At 40.3% G+C, this 14,448-nt stretch overlaps 1 protein-coding gene across 1 annotated transcript in view; it reads right to left on the reverse strand.

Moving 5' to 3' along the window:
• Positions 1–14,448, reverse strand: part of LOC104115446 (sugar transport protein 5-like) — a 61,078-nt gene that overhangs the window by 17,393 nt on the left and 29,237 nt on the right. Inside the window, exon 3 of the mRNA XM_033661096.2 lies at positions 9,009–9,030. Within this exon, the coding sequence (XP_033516987.1) occupies positions 9,009–9,030 (22 nt within the window). The remainder of the gene's footprint in view (positions 1–9,008; positions 9,031–14,448) is intronic.

Consider the following 14,448-nt stretch of genomic DNA (forward strand, 5'->3'; position numbering starts at 1 on the left):
TAGGTACCTGCGCTCACTGTGGGTGTGCAGACTCCGGAGGGGCTCTTTCAGCCCAAGCGCTATAATGAGCCAATCATGGTATGAATCAGCATGGAAAACTCATATGCTGCCCCGACAACTCACGTGCCATAGTATCAATAACTGGATCTGCACGGACAACTTATGTGCTACACAAACAACTCACATGCTATAGTATCAACATCTGGATTCGCACGGATAACTCACGTGCTATAGTATTAATAACCTCAAAATTAGGCCCTCGTCCTCACTCAGTCATCAATCACTCCAGTCTCTCGGGCTCACAACACTCATGCTAAGCAGCCTAAATCAATGATATGAGATGTGACAATATACAATAACAGAGACTGAGAGATGATATGAAATGATGAATGCGACTGAGTACACAACTGCAATTAAGTAAATAACTCAACAGCAAAGAACGACCAATGCGGGTCCCAATCATACCAGCATATAGCCTAAACGTGATTTCTAGCATAAGTTATAGCTCAAGTGCTTTAACACATAGAGTACAGTAAAAGTGTTCAGATAAGATAGTTATACAGTTCCTCGAAATCGACTAAATCATAACTTACATGGTGCACGACCACACGCCCGACACGTAGCATGCACGTTACCTTAACATTTATCATATAACACGTAATTCGAGGTTTCATACCTTCAGCACCAAGTTTAGAAGTGTTACTCACCTCGGAAATCCAGGAATATGCCCAAGTTGAAAATCACAATTTGGACCTAAAATAATTATCAAAACTCCGATCTGAGGTCGAATACTAAAAAGTCAAACTTGGTCAAGTTTTCTAACTTAAAGCTTAAATCATAAAGTTCATTCTTCCAAATCGATTCCGATTAACTTGAAAACCAAAATGGACAATTCAAACAAATCATAATACATCATATGGAGCTACTAATGCCTTCAAACTACCGAGCGAAGTGCAAATGATCGAAACGACCGGTCGGATCGTTATGTGAATTTGGCTTGTTCGAGGTAAGTAATACTTCTAAACTTGTTGCTGATGGTATGAACTACTGAATATACGTGATATGTGTTTGGTGTTGGGTTGACGCACATGCTAGGTGACGGGCATGTGGGCATGCACCGTGTGAATTATGACTCGATCATTTATGTGGTATTGTGTAGTTACCTAATCTGATTTCTATCCATAAAATCTCTACGTGCTAGAGTAATTGAGCTATGATCCATGTTAGAAACCATGTCTAGGCTATATGCTTATCCTGTTGGGACCCACTGGGGCCATTTCTTCTGTTGAGTTATTTGCGTACAATGCAATTACATACTCAGTCATACGCATTCATTTATTGATATTATATCTCAGTCTCTGTTATCATATCTCAGTCTATGTTACTATTTATTAATACATCACATCATCATTTTGGGCTGATTTTTATGACATTGTGAGCCCGAGAAACTGGAGAGATTGATGACTGAGTGAGGCCGAGGGCCTGATTGTGAGGATATTGATGGGGTCGGGTTGCACGCTGCAGCAGATATTATTGATTCATGATGGGATTGGGTTGTACGCCGCAATAAGTATTATTGATAAATATCATGATTGGATTATTATACTGCTTGGGCTGGATCTACCTCTCCGGAGTCTGCATACCCACAGTGAACATAGGTACCTACTGAGTGCGAGTGCCGAGAGTGATTACCGAGCGTGAGTGCCGAGAGTGAGTGCCGAATGATTGGGAAGACTGAGTGACTGTGAGGACTGACTGACTCGGAGGACTAAGTGAATTGATACTCTGAGAGTATGCATATGGTTTTATCACTGAGTTGCATGGCATTCGACATGCACACTTGACATGTAGACATAGAAATGTATTTTCCTCATGCCATTTGAAAATGAAACATTTATCTGTTGAAAGTTTTGGGAAAAATCATAGTTTCACAAACATACTCATATTTTGGTGATTCCGGTAAAAGGTTTGGGTTTTCAATGATATATTTGAAAAATATGCCTATTTTTCGGAACTGTGAATGAGTTGAGCAATATATCTCTGAGTTACTTCTTTTATCACTTTTATTATGTTGTTATGAACTGTTGTTGGCTATTGGTGTTGGACTCCGACCTTTGTTTCAACTCGTCACTACTTTCAACCTAAGGTTAGGTTTGTTACTTATTGAGTACATGGGGTCGGTTGTACTCATACTACACTTCTGTACCTTGCGTGCAAATGTTGGATGTTGATGTTGCTACGTACGGCAGGAACTGGGTTTGAATACGTACACATGTTCCGATTATAGTTGCCTCTTGATCTTTGTAGCTTTAGAATTTTAATCTGTTCTTGTATATTTCAAATAGATGATGTACTTTATTTCATATCCGCTTTGTAAATTTTAAATCTTAGAAGCTCATGATTTGTACTACCAGTCCTTGGAAAATGTATTAAGATTTAGTTATTTATCATTCATTTGTCTTAACAAATCTTATTAAATTGGATAGTTGTTAATTGGCTTACCTAGCGGGTTGGGTTAGGTGCCATCACGACTAGTTGGATTTTGGGTCGTGACATTGTGACGACCCGAATTTCCCACCTTCGGACCGTGATGGCGCCTAACATTTCACTTGCTAGGCAAGCCAATGTTAGAATAATATTAGCCATTTTTAAACAATTTTTTAAAATTTATTTATAACAAAAAAATAAATGCGGAAGTAAAGTCTGAAATATAATGATTAATCCATAAAATAACGGTATCTAAATACCATCCCAGAATTGGTGTCACAAGTGCACAAGCTTGCAGAATAATATAAATAAAGGTCTGAATAAAATAAAGCTGTCTGGAAACAAACACACAGCTAAAGTAAATTAGACGGAGATTTCAGAACTGCGAACGCCGTGCAGTTATACCTCTAGTCTCCTCTGAGTAGCTGAAATTCGAGCAAGTCTATGGTACGCCACTGGGATCAACTCCGAAGTCTGCACAAGAAGTGCAGAGTGTAGTATCAGTACAACCGACCCCATGTACTGGTAAGTGCTCAGCCTAACCTAGACGAAGTAGTGACGAGGCTAAGGCGGTTCACTTACATTAACCTGTACGCAATATAAATAACAACAACAAATAATAGAAATAAATCAGGTAACTCATTTATAATAATTGAAGCTAACTCAGCAGTCATAATCCATTATTATTTTAACTAATTCTGTTGCAGTGTGCAACCCGCTCTCACAATATATTCACATTCAATTCTATTGCAGCATGCAACCCGCTCTCCCAATATATTCCTTTTAATCAAGTCTGTCATATATTTCAATCAAGTATATATATATAGACTTTTAAATAAGTCTATTGTGGCGTGCAATCCGATCTTCCAATATTAACTTTTAAATAAGTCTATTGCGGCGTGCAATCCAATCCCCCAATATAGATATATTTACTTTCATTTTCGTTACGGCGTGCAACCCATTCCCCCAATATATATAACTTTAAACAGCTCATAATGTAAATAAAAATTACTCTAAAAACTACCACGTCCAATGAGAAACTATTAAGCATCAAGGCACACAATAATTATAATTTATTTATGAACAAACAATGGCAATAACAATTTATTTTGGAAATCAGGGAGAAAATGGACAGTTTAATATTTAATATGCTAAATGTCAAGTATCAATTAGTGCACATAATTCAAATAAGCATGTAGCAATTATTATAGGAATTTAAGAATTAATATTTGGTAAAGAATAGGAGAGAAACAATTATTATAACAATTAATACATGTATTAAAACAAATTTAGGATTTTCAAATAATTATACAAATAATTAATTTGACGACGTATAGGCACTCGTCGCCTCGCCTATACGTCGTTCATATACATTTCACATAACAAATAATTTAAGGGTTCTATTTTCTCAAGTCAAGGTTAACCACGACACTTACCTCGCTTTGCAAATTCCAATCAATTACTCGACCATAGCTTTTCCTTTTAAATTTGTCTCCAAAATCTTCAAATATATTCATAAACAATTCAATATACTCAATACGAATCATAGAAATTAATTCCATATGAATTTATTAATTTTCCGGATAAAAATCCAAAATTTATTAAAATATTCGATAGTGGGACTCACATCTCAAATCCCGAACAAACTCGCGAAATATGAACACCCTTTCCGTTACGAGTTCAACCATACAAAAATTATCCAATTCCGATATCAAATGGACCTTCAAATCTAAATTTCTCGTTTTTGGAAAATTTTAGAAAAATCTATTTTGTGCCAAAACATATTAAATGAATCTAGAATGACTTCAAATTTGGCACACAAGTCATAAATGACAAAATGGAGCTATTCAAATTTTCAGAATAGGATTTCATCTCTAATATCAAAAAGTCAACCCCGTAGTCAAACTTGGAAATCTTTAGCCTTTAAATTGCCAGTTCCGTTAAATGGTCATAACTTGAGCAAGGGACCTCCAAATTAAATTTCGGGTATACGCCCAAGTCCCAAATAACGATACGGAACTACCGGAACTGTCAAAATACTGATCCATCTCCGTTTGCTAAAAATGTTGACCAAAGTCAACTCAGTTGTGTTTTAAAGCTCTATTTCATATTTTACTCCATTTTTCACATGAAAATATTCCAAATTTTTTTACGAACTACGCACGCAAGTCGAGAAATGATAAATGTTGCTTTTCGAGGTCTTAAATTTAAAGATGACATTTTGGGTCATCACATTCTCCACCTATAAAACAAACGTTCTTCCTCGAACGGAGTTAGAAAAAGTACCTGAGCTGGAGAAAAGGTGTGGATATTTACTCCGCATGTCAGACTCGGAGCTACTTCACCCACCCTTTCAAGAATTTTAAAGGGTCTAATATACCTAGGGCTCAACTTGCCCTTCTTTCCGAACCTTATTACACCTATCATAAGTGAAACCCGGAGCAATATTCTTTCTCCAACCATGAATGCAATATCACAAACTTTACGGTCGGCATAACTCTTTTGCCTAGATTGAGCTGTGCGAAGCCGATCCTGAATAATCTTGACCTTATCCAAGGCATCCTGTACCAAATCGGTACCCAACAACCGAGCCTCTCCTGGTTCAAACCAACCAACTAGCGATCGGCATCGCCTTCCGTATAATGCCTCATATGGAGCCATATGAATGCTCGAGTGGTATCTATTATTATAAGAAAACTTTGCAAGTGGCAAGAAATGATCCCAAGAACCTCCAAAGTCAATAACACAAGCGCGGAGCATATCTTCCAATATCTAAATAGTGCGCTCTGACTGTCCGTCTATCTGTGGATGAAATGTTGTACTCAAATCCACCCGCATGCCTAACTCACGTTGTATAGCCCTACAGAAATGTGAGGTAAACTGCGTACATCGATCTAAAATAATAGACACGGGCACACCGTGAAGGCGGACAGTCTCACGAATGTAAATTTCAGCTAACATCTCTGAAGAATAGGTAACTGCCACTCAAATGAAATGTACTGACTTGGTCAACCTTTCCACAATGATCCAAATTGCGTCAAATTTTCTCTGAGTCCGTGGGAGCCCAACAACAAAATCCATAGTGATACGCTCCCACTTCCACTCAGGAATTTCTAACTTCTGAAGCAAACCACCAGGTTTCTGATGCTCGTACTTAACTAGCTGACAATTCAGACATCGAGCTACATATGCAACTATATCCTTTTTCATTCTCCTCCACCAATAATATTTCCGCAAATCTTGATACATTTTGGCGGTACCTGGATAAATTGAATACCTGGAACTGTGTGCCTCTTTAAGAATTAATTCACGACGCCCATCCACATTAGGCACACAAATACGACCCTGCATTCGTAGAACTCCACCTTTCCCCACAGCAACCTATTTGGCATCACCGTGTCACACCGTGTCATTAAGGATAAGTAAATGAGGATCAGTATACTGCCTCTCTCTGATGCGCTCATATAAAGAAGACCGAGCGACTGTGCAAGCTAGAACCCGACTGGGTTCTGAAATATCTAACCTCACGAACTGATTAACCAAAGTCTGAACATCTGCAGCTAATAGCATCTCACCAACCGGAATATACGCAAGACTGCCCATACTCACAGCCTTTCTACTCAAAGCACTGGCCACCACATTGGCCTCTTCGGGGTGATACAAAATGGTGATATTATAGTCTTTCAACGACTCCAGCCATTTTCTCTGCCTCGAATTAAGATCTTTTTGTTTGAACAGGTACTGAAGGCTACGATGATCAGTAAATACCTCACACGAGACACCGTAGAGGTAATGCCTCCAAATCTTCAGCGTATGAACAATGGCTGCCAGTTCTAAGTCATGAACAGGATAATTCTTCTCGTGAACTTTCAACTGCCCCGACGCATATGCAATCACCCTGCCATCTTGCATTAATACTGCACCAAGCCCATTGTGAGATGCATCACAATATACTGTATACGATCCTGAACCTGTGGGTAATACCAACATTGGCACTGTAGTCAAAGCGGTCTTGAGCTTTTGAAAGCTCAACTCACACTCGTCTGACCATCTGAATGGGACACCCTTCTAGGTTAGTCTGGTCAATGTGCTTGCTATAAATGAAAACCCTTCCACGAACCGACGATAATAACCTGCCAAACCTAGGAAACTCTGGATCTATGTAACTGAAGTAGGTCTAGGCCAATTCTGAACAACATCTAACTTCTTAGGATCCATCTTTATGCCTTTTGCCGATACCACATGCCCCAAAAAGGCAGCTGAGTCTAACCAAAACTCACAGTTTGAAAACTTGGCATATAACTGATTATTCTTCAAAGTGTAAAGCACACTTCAAAGATGTTGCTCATGCTCCTCTCGACTGTTGGAGTAAATTAAGATATCATCAATGAATACAACCACAAAAGAGTCCAAATAAGGCTTGAACACCCGATTCATCAAATGCATAAATGCTACTGGGGCATTTGTCAACCCAAATGACATCACTAAGCATTCGTAGTTCCCATACCGAGTTCGAAAAGCTGTTTTAGGGATATCAGATGCCCTAATATTCAACTGATAGTAACTAGACCTCAAATCTATCTTCCAAAATACCTTGGAACCCTGAAGCTGATCAAATAAGTCATCAATTCTTGGAAACAAATATTTATTTTTGATAATGGCCTGTTCAACTGCCGATAATCTATACACATCCGCATAGAGCCATCTTTCTTCTTTACAAATAATACGGATGCACCCCAAGGCGAGACACTGGGTCTAATGAATCCCTGATCAAGCAAGTCTTACAACTGCTCTTTCAATTCTATCAACTCCGACGGGGCCATACGGTATGGTGGAATAGAAATGGGCTGAGTGCCCGGAGCCAAATCTATACAGAAGTCAACATCTCTGTCGGGTGGCATCCCGGGCAAATTTGCAGGAAATACTTCTGGAAATTCACGAACAACTGGTACTGAGTCCATAGAAGGAACATCCGCACTCAGATCACGAATATAAGCCAAATAGGCTAGACACCCTTTCTCTACCATACGTCGAGCTTTTATATAAGAAATAACATTGTTGGAAGAATGACCAGGAGTTCCTTTCCACTCTAACCGAGGTAACCCCGGCATGGCTAGAGTCACTGTCTTGGCATGACATTCCAATATAGCATGATAAAGGGGACAGCCAATCCATACCCAAGATGACATCAAAATCTACCATATCAAGAAGTAGAAGATCCACACTAGTCTCAAGATTACCAATAGTAACCACACATGAACAATAGACATGATCTACTATAACAGAGTCTCCCACTGGTGTAGATACACACACAAAAGCACTTAGAGAATCATAAGGCACAACCAAATGTGAAGCAAAATAGGAGGACACATAGGAATAAGTAGATCCTGGATCAAATAGAACTGAAGAATCTCTATGGCAAACTGGAATAATACCTGTGATCACAGCATCATATGACTCGGCCTCAAGCCTAGCTGGAAAAGCATAAAATCGGGGCTGGGCCCCACCACTATGAACTACATCCCCGGGACGGCCTCTAACTGACTGGCCTCCACCTCTAACGGTCTGACTTCCACCTCTAATGGCCTGACCTCCACCTCTAGCTGCCTGACCCCTACCTCCAGCTAGCTGAGCAGGCGGTGAAGCAACCTGTGCCGGTATGATGGCACGCGAATCCTGCCGAGATCTGTTACTCGCAAATCTAGGGCAATACCTCCTGATGTGACCAATGTTCCCACACTCATAACACCCATCTTGATGTCGTGGCTGCTGAAGCTGAAGCTGACCCATATGAGCTGGATAACCACTGTAGTAACTCTGGAGTGGTAGTTTACCGATAGGAGCTGAATGTGCACTAAATGCCGGCTGACTAGAGTAATGCATAATAGGACCGTGACTCCCTGAAGCACCGGGAGATGCATGAAGTGCTGAATGAAATGGTCTGGGAGGATGACGCCTACCAAAATTACCCTTGCCTCCAGATGAGGCACCACTAAAACCACCGAACTGACGAGACCTCTTATCGAACCTCTGCCCTCTCTCCTTTGCAAGAACCATCTTGATCCTCCTTGCGACATTAGCAGCTGCCTGAAAAGAAATCTCACTTCCGGTCTCCTTGGCCATCTGAAGTCTGATATGGTGAGTGAGTCCACCAATAAACCTTCTCACTCTCTCTCCCTCCGTAGGTAGTAAAAGGAGAGCATAACGGGCCAAATCCACAAAACAGGACTCATACTGAGTAACAGTCATACTGCCCTGCTGTAGACGCTCAAATTGCTTGCGAAATTCCTCTCTTAGTGTGATAGGAAGGAACTTCTCCGGGAATAGGTGAGAGAACTGCTCCAAGGTAAGTGCAGGCGATCCAACTGGTCTGGTCAATGTATAATCTCTCCACCACCTCTTGGCGGAACCCGTCATCTGAAATACAGCAAAATCAACCTCATTGGTCCCAACTATACCCATGTTCCGCAGCACCTCATGGCAACGTTCAAGATAATCCTGTGGGTCCTCAGAAGGTGTACCACTCAAGTGAACTGAAAAGAGCTTGGTAAACTTATCCAGTCTCAATAAGGCCTCAAAAGACATGGCTGGCCTATCACCGATCTGTGTCGCAACAACTGGCTGAACTATCCCAACTGGCGGGGCTGCAGGAGCCTGATTCTGGGGAGCCATCTGCTCCGAAACGGGAGTAGTGGGAGTTTGTGCTCCTCCTGCAGCCTGTGAGATGGCTGGTGCCACTGGAAATGTACCATTCTGGTCCACGCCCTCCATAAGACTTACCAAACGGACTAGAGCGTCCTGAAGTACTGCAGTGGCTATGTATCCTTCCGGGACCTGAACTGGTCCAACTGGTACATTCTGAACTGGAACCTCCTCCTGAAGGTCCACCTGATGTTTTTCAACAGGTGCAGCTACTCGAGCTCTGGACTGAGCTCTACCTCGGCCTCTAGCACGACCTCGGCCTCGACCTCTATCCCTGGCCGTAGTTGCCACCGAGGGTTCTGGTCCCTATCTATCGATAGAGATATTAAGTGTTCTCCCCATCTACGAGAGAATAAGAGTAGAATGGTTCAATCATCGATGATAGAATAAAATCGCACGACAGAATAAGAAAGAAGTGATATTGTTTCTAAACCTCATAGCCTCTGAGAGATAAGTACAGACGTCTCCGTACCGATCCTTCAGACTCTACTAAGCTTGCTCGTGACTCATGAGACCTATGTAACCTAGTGCTCTGATACCAACTGTCACGACCCGAATTTCCCACCTTCGGACCTTGATGGCGCCTAACATTTCACTTGCTATGCAATCCAACGTTAGAATAATATTAGCCATTTTTAAACAATTTTTTTAAATTTATTTATAACAAAGAAATAAATGCGGAAGTAAAGCCTGAAATATAATGATTAATCCATAAAACAACGGTGTCTAAATACCATCCTAGAATTGGTGTCACAAGTGAACGAGCTTGTAGAATAATACAAATAAAGGTCTGAATAAAATAATGCTGTCTGGAAACATACACACAGCTAAAGTAAATTAGATGGGGACTTCAGAACTGCGAATGCCGTGCAGTTATACCTCAAGTCTACTCTGTGTAGCTGAAATTCGAGCAACTCTATGGTACGCTACTGGGATCAACTCCGAAATCTGCAAAAGAAGTGCAGAGTGTAGTATCAGTACAACCGACCCCATGTACTAGTAAGTGCTGAGCCTAACCTTGACGAAGTAGTGACGAGGCTAAGGCGGTTCACTTACATTAACCTGTACGCAATAGTAATAACAACAACAAATAATAGAAATAAATCAGGTAACTCATTTATAATAATTGAAGCTAACTCAGCAATCATAATCCATTATTATTTCAACCAATTCTGTTGCAGCGTGCAACCCGCTCTCACAATATATTCACATTCAATTCTGTTGCAGCGTGCAACCCGCTCTCCCAATATGTTCCTTTTAATCAAGTCGTTCATATATTTATTTCAATCAAGTATATATATAGACTTTTAAATAAGTCTGTTGCGGCGTGCAATCTGATCCCCAATATTGACTTTTAAATAAGTCTATTGCGGCGTGCAATCCAATCCCCCAATATAGATATATTTACTTTCATTTTCGTTGCGGCATGCAACCCGTTCCCCCAATATATATAACTTTAAACAGCTCATAATGTAAATAAAAATTACTCCAAAAACAACCACGTCCAATGAGAAACTATTAAGCCTCAAGGCACACAATAATTATAATTTATTTACGAACAAACAATGGCAATATTTGGCAAAGAATAGGAGAGAAATAATTATTATAACAATTAATACATGTATTAAAATAAATTTAGGATTTTCAAATAATTATGTAAACAATTAATTTGACGACGTATAGGCACTCGTCACCTCGCCTATACGTCATTCATATGCATTTCACATAACAAATAAATTAAGGGTTCTATTCTCTCAAGTCAAGGTTAATCACGACACTTGCCTCGCTTTGCAAATTCCAATCAATTACTCGACCACAGCTTTTCCTTTTAAATTTATCTCCAAAAGCTTCAAATCTATTCATAAACAATTCAATATACTCAATACGAATCATAGAAATTAATTCCATTTGAATTTACTAATTTTCCTGATAAAAATCTAAAAATTTATTAAAATATTCGACAGTGGGACCCACATTTCAAATTCGGGAAAACTTGCGAAATTCGAACACCCGTTCTGCTACGAGTTCAACCATACAAAAATTATCCAATTCCGATATCAAATGGACCTCCAAATCTAAATTTCTTGTTTTTGGAAGATTTTAGAAAAATCTGATTTTTCTTCCATAAATTCACGAATTCATGATATAAACGAGTATGGAATCATGAAATATAATCAATATAGGATAAGGAACACTTACCCCAATGTTTCCCATGAAAATCGCCCAAATTTCGCCTTAACCGAGCTCAAAACGACCAAAATGTGAAAATAATATCGGACTCTTCAACATATACACTGCCCAGGCATTTCCGCACCTGCGGTGCCTGGGCTCGCATCTGCGCAATGGGGCTGCCAGGCGAGGCCTCGTACCTGCGGAGAAAAAATGCGCACCTGCGCTGACCTCCGCTTCTGCGATTATTGTGTCCGCTTCTGCGGACGCGCGGGTGCATGCAGGTTTCCGCACCTGCGGACTTTTGCCCAGTCACGCCCGGGCGCATCTGCGATCGAAGGCTCGCTTCTGTGAGCTCTGTCACGACCCAAAATCTAACTAGTCATGATGACACCTATCCCAACTCGCTAGGAAAGCCAACTTTCAATTATCCAATTACAATAACAATTATTTAAAAGATAATATCTAAAACCAATACATTTTCCCAAGAACTGGCTGTACAAATCATGAGTTTCTAAGAATAGAGTATACAAAGCAGAAATGAAATAAATACATAGTCTGTTTGAATAGTACATAAACAGAGCTTTTATAAATCTAAGGCTACCATGAACAAGAGGCAGCTACAACAGGAACGCATATACATCTTCAAATCCTGCAACCATCGAGCATAGCAACAACAACAGCCAACATCTGCACGCATGTACAGAAGTGTAGTATCAGTACAACAGACCCTATGTACTGAGTAAGTAACAAACCTAGTCGTAGGTTGAAAGTAGTGACGAGCTTCTACCAAGGTCGGAGTCCAACTTCCATAACCAACAATAGTTCATAACAATATTAAACAAGTAATACCAGAAGTAACTCAAAGAATAAATTCTCAACTAAATCATGACTTCTGAAAATAGTTCTGCCTTTCAAGTACATCAATGAAAACCCAAATCGTTTACCGAAGTTACCAAAAATATGAATAAGTTTGAAAACAGTAATTTTTCCAAAATCCTTTCAATAATAAATAAAATATCTCATTTTCTTCCCAGATAACCAGTATAAAACAAATGCATCACTATGCCCATCTATCAACATGTGTGAGAAATCATGAATAATGTGATACCGTACAGCATGAGGAAAACACATCTCTATCCATATATGTCATGTGTGCATGTCGATGCAATGTATCTCAGAGATTGCACTCATGTACTCAATCTCTCTCAGAGTACTCAATCTTATTGTCTCGCATTCTCTCTCACTGTGCTCAGCACACTCAATCACTCAGTGCTACACAATACCTGCTGCGGCGTACGGCCCGATCCTTGTTTATAGTCGACTGCGCTCACTAGGGGTGTGTACAGACTCATGAGGGGCTCCTACAGCCCAGGCGTTATAAGCACGGATAACTCATGTGCCATAATATAAATATCTGGATCCGCACGGCCAACTTACGTGCAATAATAATATAAGAATCCGCACGGCCAACTCACGTGTTGCGCGGCCAACTCACGTGCAATAATAATATAAGGATCCGCACGGCCAACTCACGTGCAATAATAAGCCAATAAGGCCTGCTGCAGGCGACAACCCCAATCCATATAATAGTAATAATATATATAAAGCCGACATGGCCTGCGGCGGCGTGCAGCCCGATCCCACAAATATCCTCACAATCAGGCCCTCGGCCTCCCTCAGTCATCAATCTCTCCAGTCTCTCTCTCATGGGATCACAATGTCATGAGAATAGCCCAAAAATGATGATATGATGTATCAATAAATAACAACAGAGACTGAGATATGATATGCAATGAAATGAATATGACTGAGTATGAATTTTCATTATAACCAATAATTCACAATAATATGACCTCTGTGGGTCCCAATTATACTGGCACATAGCCTCAATATAATTTTTAATATGCTATTCAGCTCAATTTCTTTAATTCATAAAACCGCATGGAAAATGCCAAGATTATTTAACTACAAAATTCCACAGAAATAATTATGTCACAATTTTTATAGTGCACGCCCACTCGCCCGTCATCTAGCATGTGTGTCACCTCCTAACAATTCACGAAATACATATATTCAGGGTTCATACCCTCAACTAAAAGATTAGAAGAGTTACTTACCTCGAACAAGCCGAATCCAATGTCGAGCAAGCTAAACAATGCTCTAGAAATTCCATTTTGTGCGTAACAACTTCCGAATGGCTCGAATCTAGTCACAATTAATTTGATTCAGTCAACCCAAATTATAGGAATTTATTCCATATCAAAATACTAATTTTTTCACAAAATTCGAAATTACACTCAAAAATTGCCCGTGGGGCCCATGTCTTGGAATCCGACGAAACTCACAAAATCCGACAACCCATCCAATTACGAGTTCAACCATACCAATTTTATCGAGTTCCAATAACAACTCAACCCCCAAATCTTAAATTTTCGTTTTTGGAAGATTTTACAAAAATCTTGATTTTCCTCCGTTAAATCCGATTTAAATTATGCATTCAAAGGCATAATCAGGAAAATTAATCTAAACTGGATAAGAATCACTTATCCCAAAACACCCACGCAAGAATCTCTCCAAAAATCCCCTTCTACCGAGCTCCAGATTTGATTTTGAAATATGAACTCAAACCCCCATTTATGGGACTTTTAATTCTGCCCAGATAGGCCTTCTTCGCGTTCGTGACCTTTGCTTCGCCTTCGCGAAGGCCAAAACCCAACTGCCTCAAATCCTTCATCGGGTTTGCAACCTCCTCATCGCGTTCGCGAAGGCCAACTATTTCTACCCCATTATTTCCTCTTCGTGTTCGCGCATCCTCGTCGCGTTCGCGATGACCAGCTCCTTCACGTTCGAGTTCGCGTTCCACGCTTCGCGTTCGCGAAGGCCAAACGAACAGCACCTCAAATTCCTCTTCGCGAACGCGGGACTCCCTTCGCGTTCGCGAAGAAGGAAACCAGACTTCAGCAACAGCAGTTCAAACAACTCCAATTTGGTTCGAAACACACCCGAGCCCCTCGGAACCTCAACCAAATATACCAACAAATCCTAAAACATCATACTAACTTAGTCGAGCCCTCAAATCACCTCAAA

Source organism: Nicotiana tomentosiformis, chromosome 4, assembly GCF_000390325.3.
Source record: "Nicotiana tomentosiformis chromosome 4, ASM39032v3, whole genome shotgun sequence".
Taxonomy (NCBI): Eukaryota; Viridiplantae; Streptophyta; class Magnoliopsida; order Solanales; family Solanaceae; genus Nicotiana; species Nicotiana tomentosiformis.